This window comes from Austrofundulus limnaeus, unplaced genomic scaffold, assembly GCF_001266775.1.
Source record: "Austrofundulus limnaeus strain Quisiro unplaced genomic scaffold, Austrofundulus_limnaeus-1.0 Scaffold14, whole genome shotgun sequence".
Lineage (NCBI taxonomy): Eukaryota > Metazoa > Chordata > Actinopteri > Cyprinodontiformes > Rivulidae > Austrofundulus > Austrofundulus limnaeus.
The window spans coordinates 2660876-2671485 of NW_013952416.1; the positions used below are offsets into that span (position 1 = coordinate 2660876).

At 39.7% G+C, this 10610-nt stretch overlaps 2 protein-coding genes across 8 annotated transcripts in view; both read right to left on the minus strand.

Moving 5' to 3' along the window:
- Nucleotides 1-377, minus strand: part of aopep (aminopeptidase O (putative)) — an 89038-nt gene extending 88661 nt beyond the window's left edge. For all 6 annotated transcript variants that reach the window (XM_014002683.1, XM_014002682.1, XM_014002686.1 and 3 more), the window contains exon 1: nt 297-377. The gene's annotated coding sequence lies outside the window, so the exon portion shown is untranslated. The remainder of the gene's footprint in view (nt 1-296) is intronic.
- Nucleotides 378-1016: 639 nt separating this feature from the next.
- dock8 (dedicator of cytokinesis 8) overlaps nt 1017-10610 on the minus strand; it is a gene marked incomplete in the record, with an annotated part of 66148 nt that continues 56554 nt past the window's right edge. For both annotated transcript variants that reach the window (XM_014002688.1, XM_014002689.1), the window contains 9 exon segments: nt 1017-2594; nt 3830-4000; nt 5768-5874; nt 6899-7042; nt 7120-7356; nt 8856-8945; nt 9342-9476; nt 9743-9874; nt 9993-10136. In XM_014002688.1, the coding sequence (XP_013858142.1) occupies nt 2543-2594; nt 3830-4000; nt 5768-5874; nt 6899-7042; nt 7120-7356; nt 8856-8945; nt 9342-9476; nt 9743-9874; nt 9993-10136 (1212 nt within the window).

The following is a 10610-nucleotide window of genomic DNA, read 5'->3' on the forward strand; positions in this document are numbered from 1 at the left end:
GTGTGTGTGTGTGTGTGTGTGTGTGTGTGTGTGTGTGTGTGTGTGTGTGTGTGTGTGTGTGTGTGTGGAGAACAACATGACAGCTCATTTAACTGCAGCAATGGAGAAAAGGCTACTCGAGCAGAAGAGAAAGTTAGGGCTAACTTTACCACAAACTTGTTCTGCAACATTAACAGACTCGCGGTGAAATAAAAATAATAATAATAAAATAACGAAACATAGGCGTCATAAAACAGTAAACGGCTGTCCTTTAGATATCATGTGCTTTATGGTAATTTAGAAACATGACAACATACCGCCGAGCATCACTTAACACGCGCTTGTTTTGAGAGAAGCCTGTCAACACAGAAGCAGAGACCGACCGCTCGAAGTCCAACAGTGATGTCGTCACTCTGGCGCGACGACGAATTGTAGTTTTTTGCCTGGCGTGGTCTTAGCGTTTTAAATATGCTCTATAGAGCCTGTTAATAAATGGAAACGTAATTTAATACATAAATTAATAAATAAACCAACATAATGCAGTTTCAATAATTTAGGCATAACTAAAAACTAACAATAATTAGTTTAAAATAAGTTTTTCACTCATTTGTTAGAGAATCCATGGTAGCCTAACTTTTTTAAAGCACAAGTAGCAGCATTTACTATTTTCATATACAAARTGCTATAAAATCAACTGATGTAATGGACAAATACTTTTCAGTGAGTTTTAGTTCAGCTGACAGCTGCAAAAAAATCTACTTTTGCTTTAATGCTTTCAAAATAATTTGATTTTATGGCAGACTAATGGTATCATATTCCTGCACTGAAAAGCCTCATTGTTTATTTTAATACCATGGTCTTGTGATAGTATTAAAATGCTTTTATTTTAATATAATTTCAGTTCTGGACTTTCCAAGTGTTCTGAAAGTCCATTTATTATAGGAGCATAAATATTTTATCCACAAATGCAGTTTGGTGAAGTTATACGATGCTTAAAAACCAAATAAAATAATAATTAATAAATACACACTGAGGTGTTTGAGTGCATATATTAGATTTTATTTAGTTTCTTCAATGACAATGTATGCATGACAAGTAAAAAGTCCATATTTAGTAAAAAACACAAAAAAATATGAGCCAAAAAGAACTGATTGGTGCAGTCTAGCTGAATGCCACTAACATAACACAGTTTTCAGATTATTTCAAAAACAGGAATACGTTTTGTTTAATATTTAATACACAGGTGAGACAAGCTGCATAGGATTTTGTTCAACAAAACAACTAAAATAAACAACAAATAATAAATACAAAGAAGAGAATTAATATTCTGCATAAAATATATTCCCATTAATGAAAACCTATGTACATGGCTGAAACAGATTAGGAACAGTGACATCATCTTGTTCGTGTGATCAGATTTTTGCAGTAAATCATTTCTCCAGTAGGAAACATCGTGACATTGGGATGCATGTGTGTCCACTTTTTTTTAAAATATTGCAGTTCTGGTTCTTAACTTGATAAAGGAAAATAAATTTGGCACTTTGTTTTAAGGAAAAATGTGTATTTACAAACKGCTGATGAAGCTACTGAAACAGATTTCTACAGTACTGACTATTTTCAATCAATTCAAATATCATTATTGCTTTGATTCATCTAAAAAAAATACTTTTCCTAAAATCAAAAGAAAACACTTTTTCACACCTTTGTAAACATCTTGCTCATTATTTTAAGCAACACTATTTACACAATGTGGCTTATTCTAGATATCAGTATAATTTAGGCAACCAGAAACCTGCCTTGTGTGAGCTATAGTAAAACTCTGTTAGCTGCATAGTTAAAAACTGTACAACAGAAAAAAAGAGACAGTAGAAAGCAGGAATTTGTACCAATTTCTCAAGTGTGCAATCAGTCTGAACCGTAGTTTCAACTGGCACATGTCATGCAGTAATGACCACAGTAACATTTTAGAGGCTCTCAGCAAAAAAAAAAAAAAAAAGATCATCTTGTACAAAATGACTTCGGTAAGCCTCAAAAAGCTTCAACTATAGAGCTCATCTAAATAAACCTTTTTATTTGGGAGTTTAAATACATGTACATACAGATCACAAGAATCAATGTTGCGTGTATGCACGCACATTCAGACACATTTATACACACAGTCTTCTGGGAAAATAAAAAAAACAGTGTAGCTGTACCAACCCAGAGGGTATTTCTGCAGCATTATTGGACGTTGAAGATTTTACAGTGAAATGCTCAATAAGCAACACTTTGCTTGTATTTCCYCCTTCCTCTCCTCCTGTGCTCCTTCTCCCTTTCCATCCTCCTGCAGACACGCCACGGCCTCATCATAAACGTGGAGCTGCAGTCGACAATAACGCACAGCGCTAGATTCCCAATCCTCCGTGTGGAAACTTCTCCAGCTCAGATCATTTCAGAGATGTCAGCAGCAGCTCTTTTTCAGCATAACTTCAATTTTTTTTCTTTATTCCACCACCACCACCCTTTCAATTGGGTGACAATCTCCTTTTCCTTTCTGCAGCACTCTCCAACAGGCTGTGGTGTTTCAGGAGTTCTCCTCCGGAGCTCTGCGGAAACTTAGGCGTTTGAAGGAATCCCTGAGAGAAGCAGAGGACAGTAGATGAGAGGGAGAGAGAAAATGACAGAAGTACAACAAGAGGAATGATGAGGAGGAGGAGGATGTGGTAAAGCATTCGTGGCAGGATAAAGGAGGTTAAAACGTTCACGTGCAAAGGACTTTTGGATCAGTCTTTGTTCTTTAAACGGGCGAATTTAAGTTGTTGTTTTCCCCAAGTAAATAGTTTGCACAGTATTGTACGGTTTTAAAAAAACACACAAACAAAAAACATTTATCTCCTGAAACTTTCCTCACTCTCCTTGTTGTAAAGAGATACTTTATTATTATTAATCTTTTTTTTTTCTTTTTTTTTTGCCATTTATTGGTCCCTAACAAAAAGATGTGCTTTTCTTAGGCAAGGGAGAAAATGATCTGGAAATAATGAAAATCAGAAACTTTGCTATGATCRGGAACATAGCGAGGTTTATGATTGGCTTATAATCTATTTAGAAAAACRTCACTGGAGAACTGGACTTTGAACTATGGACTATGAACTTTGAACCCCCGCTTGCATTCACTGCATACACATAACATGACACGGGTCAGATGATGGGGCACATGACCCTCGATGAACAATAGAACTAATCAAGCCTATTGTTYGGTGATGGCCCTCTTTTGCATATGACTAACTTGTTTGTCCAMGTGGAGGCAGCACTTATACGGCTGAGTTCACCTGAAACTCATCAGACTGGAGAAGTCTCTTGGAGGAGAGACGAAACGTTTCGCGAAAGAAGAACCCATCCAGAGGACCTACTTATTTTTCCTTTTGACTCACTGGAGAAGTAACAAAAGATGTCACTGTCAAGTAAAAGACTTTTTACTTCTTTTCTTTTATCTGGTTTTACGTATTTGCTCTGTTCACTTTGCACTTTATCTGTGTAGACTGATTTATTTCTACTGTKGTCTCGGGGCTTGCTTTCTTGGATGGACAGCACCAAAAAATGGTCATTAGCTCAATGTATATTTTTTTATGGTACTGAGAGCAAGCATAACATTTTGTGCATTCACCATTGAGTATCTTGTTCTCAGGATGGATTAAAGTCATGACGGTCAGTCATAAAACAGACTTTAATATGACTGTTGGTACTTATTTGTGTGCAGTTCCTGGAAAAACGCAGTGTGACATTTGGGACGTCGAATCAGTTCAGCTTTCAGAGGTTTCCTCCTCYTCACTTCATGGTAAATCCCCACCACTCGCCTGTCGGTGCAGCTTACCTGTTCTCCAGGCGAGGCCTGATGATGGGTTTGTAGAGCTCAGGAATCTTTCGCTCCAGCATCGGCCTCAGGCTCTCTCTCAGACGGTTGTAGTTCTTCTTCAGCTCCTGCTGGTACTCCTTCTGGTCCGATGTGATCAAGTGCTTGTTCTTCTCAACTGCTTCACCACACCTGTATGACAGAGATCAGAGCAGCTGTTATAAAAAAAAAGCATTTCTTCACATGAAAAAAAAGGTTTATTCCCTTTTTATTGAGTGACGCTTCAATTGATATTCTATCTCTCCCCAATTCTTCAGAAATAAATATGAACAGTGTAATACGATTTAGCACATCAGTTTCCAACTGCAGGAGATTTCTATGCACTGACTGGCCTGGAGGAGACCCTGCGACCTTCTCGCTGAAAGACGACGGCTCTAACCGCCGCACCACTGTGCCGCCTTCCGAGTATGCAAGTAAAACAAGTAAAAATTTTTATCTTCATAACAAGGCTTGATTTTTTTTTATGCATGAAAGAAAACATTCAAGGACCTGAGCTGAGCTAAGTAAAGGGTCACTCCTCACAGCACTCCATCACAACATGCATAATGACCAACATAAAGAGGCTTCTGCAGGAAATCAGAGAGAAGGCGCTGATTGCAAACACATGCCTGAGTTTATTTCCTTTAATGAAGGTAATACAGAAACTGCACTGTTGTGTAACAGCATTTATCAAAATTCTCAGGGGAGGGAGCAGAAATGACTGGCACAAAGCATCTGCAAATATTAAATAGTATTTCAGCTAGGTAATTCTTTTTATGAGCACTAACAATATTAAGAGTCATTTCCTTTTTGTAAAAAAGAAAAAACAAAGGTTTGCRTCAGCAAAAATAAGCTTGATTTGCACCATGACGCCCTTATTTTTGAGATAACTTCAGAAACAACCTAAAATACATGAGGGCACATAACTAAAATTTTGATAATGAATGGAGAAATAACAAAGAATATATAAAACATTGACTTATTGGATATGAAATGTGAAGATTTTTGCTGAAACAACCTAAAGTGTAATACTGCTGGTGTCCACTAGGTGCTCATTCTGACATTATCTCCAGCTCCAATTTGCTCAGATATCAAGTTAAAAAATTGCTTTCGCATTTATACGTGTTTTTTTAATCAGTTTGCTAATGTTCATTTTGAAGATATTTAAAGTCACTCTGACCTGTCAACTTTCCTGTTGCCTTTATTTGTAAGGAGTTCAAACAGAAAAAAAGGTTCTGAGTGTAATGATTTTTTCTTTATTTGCCCCAAATTTCTTGTATAAATTTAAAATTTTTAACAGCCACAGCATGAATCCAGGGTAAAACCTCTTGAACTGTTCTTGAGAAGACAGCTGTTTTATCCATTTGCATAATGCTGCTAATCACAGTGTTAATACAAATACAGCACATTAACCAGAGAGGAAAACTTCAAGAGGACTGCTGGTGTAAGATCTAAAGGTAAACTGAGTGAAAACCTCTCTTTCCTACTTGCTTATTATATTTAACTGACCTGTTTTGTGTTCATCCTGTCTGTTTTTGAAGTTTTATGATGGGTTTTTTTAATAACTGTGACCACCCTGAGCAATCTGAGCGAGACCTGTAATCCCTCAAAGTCAAATTTCACTAAATAAATAAATAAATAAATAAATAAATAAATAAATAAATGTATGTTTGAAGGTTTATTCTGTGTTTCCAGCTGCTGAGCCTGTGCCACAGTAACAATAAAAAAAAATTAAATTAAATTAAAAATCAGAAATTAAGCTGGTAAACTCAAGGCTTTCTGCTCATCACAAAAAATGGTTATGATATTTTTACAAGGCCGGTCTTTTTATTGGTTCTTTTTTTTTTTTTTTTTTACATTTTTTGCATGACCTTGTTGCCTTCTGAATCTCCAGGTGGCGAGCCTTTGATCGTGTCTTACCTCATTATAAACTCTTTGAAACACAAGCGCAGTTTATTGTGGTGACGGAAGAGCTTCGGGTCTGCTGGGATCTCATTCAGGAAGACCTGGGCCACCTCCAGCGGGCCCTGCGACGGGAGCGAGCAGGGACAAACACAAAGGGGACAGGGTTAGACAGAGGAAGAAAGAGAAAGCGAAAACACTGCAGGGGAAGGAAAGAGGGGAAGTGTTTGGAAGTGTGCGGAACAAAAGGCGCGATTGACAACGCTCCTCGTTTAGAAAAAGGGAGGAAAGGGAGCTGAAAACTTTAACGCAGCTAGGAGACGAGACGTACAACTAGGACATGAGGAAGAGATCAAATCAAAGGAGGAGGCGTGATTAGCGTCCTGAATGACTAACGTCACCGCCGAGCCTGCGTACAGCCACCATTTGGCTGCCATTTACCCAGTATGAAATCTTGTTATCKGAACTTATATTCATCATAAAACCACAGCACGCTCGAACAATGCCTGCATCACGACAGGCACGGTTAAACAGCGCTGATTAGCACCATAAACGCATCGGGCCTGGGCCTCGGTTCCTGGGTCTGAGCTGCCGACCCACACACACACACACACACACACAAGAAAGCTAGCCTGCTGCACTGATTACAGCCAAGAGTTATATGTTTTCGAAGCTGCTGAGCATTAGCGTTATGTATACAACCATCAAGTCAGGGCGAGGGACCTGTCAGATTAGACGCAGCAAGACAAAGCACGGGACGACGGGGAGCAGAGACGTTAAAGCTAGCCTCGTCATTACACGAAACATTCGCCGTGCTGGCAGAACCTGGAAGCGATCAGATCAAAGAAACCTCCGGTTCAGCACGCCATGCAGAAGAGACATGAAAGGAAGAGGGGGACCATGAGCTGCCGCTTTAACTGAATCAGGAGGCAAGCAAAGGAAGGGCTCGGGTTATAGGCTTTGATGCGTGYTCCCTGTCTGGTTTCCCACCTGAACACTGTGACCACAATGCAAATGGCAAATGTGATTTCATTAGAAGACAAAGCAGTGGTCACGGGGGCCTTAGTGTTTTTTTTTTTTTAAGTGAAAATTTATTGCGTTAACGGGAGCGAACAGACAGCAGGGCATAAAAAGTGCGATGCTCATTACCTGGTTGACGGTGGTTCCCACAGAGCCTTGTAGCAACATCTGTAACATCTTAGCATCGGGTTGTTCTCTGTGTGTGGCTACTGCTAGCTCCCTAGTCTTCTTCTGCATGTCCTCTATGGCCACCTCAATAGGCGTGAGATCAAACTGGAAGCCAAAAAAAAGAAATACAAGATTTAGACAAGATAGAACTAAACAACACGCAGCTCATGTTCGGAACGGACCTCCTCCTTCTGGATGACGTTGATGCGAGTCTTGACGTAAGGGAAGGCGTGCATGGTGGTGAGGATGGTRTTCCTCTTGTACTGCTCGTTGAGCTCGCCGCGAGGCCGCCCGCTTTTGGTGAAGGGCGTGGTGTACATGAAGCGCCGCAGGTTGAAGTTCTTCTCGAAGTTCGTCAGGCGGTCTTTCATCTCGTAGTCGTCAAAGAAGGGCTCCACGTAAGTGATCTGGATATACGCCTGGAGGAGGCGGTCAAATTCATTTCATTGCTTCGAAAGTCACGATAGTACCAGACTTTTAATCAACAGTCAGCAAACTCAACTTAAGGAAATTTGAGTTTGGTAGATTAATTCTTTGTTGTAACAATGCTTCTGGGTAATAAATCTTATATGGTTGGAAAGCTTGTTAAATTCCCTTTTAAATGGTGCCACATTTGTAAGGAACATGCATTTGAGGGATGAGCAGTAGAGATGAGGATGTGGGTTGCGCACATTTGTCAAATCTTCTGTCGTTGCCAAACCGCTTATTGTACTGTTGCTTTTGCTAAGATTTACATATAAGAATTATTGTTACAACAAAGAAATAATCTACCAAACACAAATTTCTTTACTTTTTGTGTAAAGTACACGTGTGCCATTTTAACTGTAAGTAGCTATGTTTACATGGACAAAAATAATCGGATTAAACGGCCGTTCGGAATAAAAATGCGTCATGTAAACTGCCCGTTACGATTATTCTGATCCAACTGAGCTCGACCCGAATGAATTTTTAATCCGAATGAAAAGGGTGGGTAATGCCGATTGATAATCGGAATGACGTTCATGTAAACACTTAATCGGATCATCTTATTCTGATTGTAGAAAACTGACCTGTGTGCATGTCTGCTGGCTTTCATTCACCAGGTTAGAGGTGGGACAGCAGTGCTCCAGCTGCGCTGCACCACGCAGAACTTTTCCTCCTCGCTCTCTTAACAGATGAAAAAGGAGGCAAACAGCAGACACTGCTTCGCAAAAAATAAAAATAAAAAGCATGTACTGCTTCATCTGCAGGCTGCAGCTCAACCGAGGAGACGAGTAACAACGTCTCTACCGTTATTAAAAGCTGACACGGGTCCGTCCTGAGCGCACAGAGGAGCTTTGTTTACGTTTGTAACACGGAAGTAGAGCTGACAGTTTACAACACTGCGCACTGTGCATGTAAACACTTTTCATMATCGGACTGTGTCCATGTAAACAGTACATTCGGATTATTTAATCCYAARACATTTCAATCCGATCAAAAAATTTTGTGCATGTAAACATAGCTAGTGTCGGACCCCCRATCTTATATCTGCATTCCCAAAAGWTGAATCCTTTAGAGCAAAGCAACTTTTCAGATCCAACATGGTCTAGCATCTTTAGTGAAACWTACATTTAATTTAAACATTATAAAAAAGTGGAAAATCTGAAGTAAAGTCAATGGAAAATAACCAAGGACACACAGGTCCAGTGAAATATTTCTTTCCTTCTTCTTTTGTCCTACCCCTCACTGATTCATTAAGCACACATTGCACAACATGCAGTTTTGCTCGGGTCAAGCACTGGACAGTGAATGAAAAGCAGCTGAAATCCAAAGGAAACCCTTCAAGGTGATTTGTTGTGAAGACAACGTGAACTATAATGAAGTCTGGCTCCTTAGAAGCAGAAAGTTAAATAAAAATCCGGATGATTTGGACACGTTTGCTCAGTGCGTCACATACCTTATTGGGGTTGAGCTGCTTTCTGTCGACTGGTATAGAGTCCTTAATCATCACCAGAGTGTCGTCTTTAAAACACTGACTGTAGAAGTTCTAAGAGACGAGAAAATAATATCATCTTGCTATGTTTTCCACACTATAAACACTACCTGTGTATAACACAGACAAATCACATGCACTGATTTTTTTGCTGTTTAGAACTATTTGTTTCTAAAATGCMCAAGGAGTTATTATATGCAGAAAACAGCTGATCCACTGCTTTGGTAAGTACCTGACGCTGACTGGAATGAATTCTCCTTGAAAACATGTAAATGATTTTTCCAGGCTCCAATAAAACTCACTAAAACCAGATGTTTAATTGCTACTCTCGCTCTCTGTCATTATGTTCGTTCAAAGGTTCTCTGTTATTATCAGATTTCATCAGTCTAAAGAGGCACCACGTCTTCTCTTCCCGTGTATACAGCTGCCCCACTTTTTCATCCGCCGTACCTCCAGCCTGTGCGATATCTCCGGTAAATGTGTGATGCCCGGCTCCTTGTAAATAAATTCCCGCTCGTCCAGGTCGCCAAACTTGGCTCCATAAAAGCCCACGCGGAAGTAGGTCCCGAACATCCTCTTATGGCCCTGGAGAGAAACAAGAAGATTTTTATATTGGACTCTAATGGGTGTGATTTACGTAAAATATTTTTCTAATTAATAGGATGTTATTGTTATTGACTTTTGGGGGGATCAGGTCAGAAACAGAGAGGGCTTGTAAATAATAAAAAAGCACTACCAACTCTTCTTAAGGATTATACGTGGTTCTAAAAGAACAAAGATCTTGACTTTATCTTTTTATTTCTTTAACTGCAGCAGAATCAAAAATAAAGATGTTGTCTTTTACCAGTTACCTTATTGATGATGTTATCAAAAGCTCTGTGAAGTTTGTCGTGCGTGGACGACAGTTTTCTGAAATCCCTGCGAGCCTCTAAGATCGGTATGATGATCTTGTAGACCTCGTTCACGGCCTCATAGAGACCACCCTGATGAAACAGACATCACAGCTGTACTTGAGGATTTAAGTATGTTTTTTTCTTTTCTTTTTTTTTTTTTTGTAGCCTTTTAGATTGACGTTCAAAACTGAGAGGTTTGCCGTCTTACGTTGCTGAAGAGCTCGGCGGCCTGCTCCAGCAGTCCCACCAGGCCGCTCTCTGTGAAGTAGCGCCCCGAGCACACGCCGTCCTCATCCGGAGACAGGATGTCATCCGACACAGCCGACTCCTCCAGCACGTTGGGGGAAATGTTCTGAGCAGGAAAAAAAAAGAACAAAAAAAATCAGTGAGCTAATCAATGAGTTAGTCCACTTAATCAAAAAATCAATGGCGTGGCTTAAAAGCACATGTCCTACAGTGGCGAGAGGAACCAATCTGACGACCGTCCAATCAATGATCTGCTGACAGCGGCAGGTTGGCGTGTCCTGTGCTGAAGGTGTGTGTGTGTGTGTGTGACAGCTCAACGACGACACCATTATTTTTTTAACTGATCTAGCTGCTTGTTTTTTAATTCATTTTCAATTTGAGGAAATTGATTTCAAACTTGTTCCAAAAGAAGCAGGTTTTGCTTGCTTTGTTTTCCTACACTTTTCTTCAAAAGCATCATGTTGTGTAAAGATGTTGGGTGTATATCTTCTCCTGTTGGTACGTGGCTGATTTAGCTTCATGTTTACTTCTTTAAAGGGGCAATATCATGTAAAATCAACTTTTTTGAGTTTTATATCAT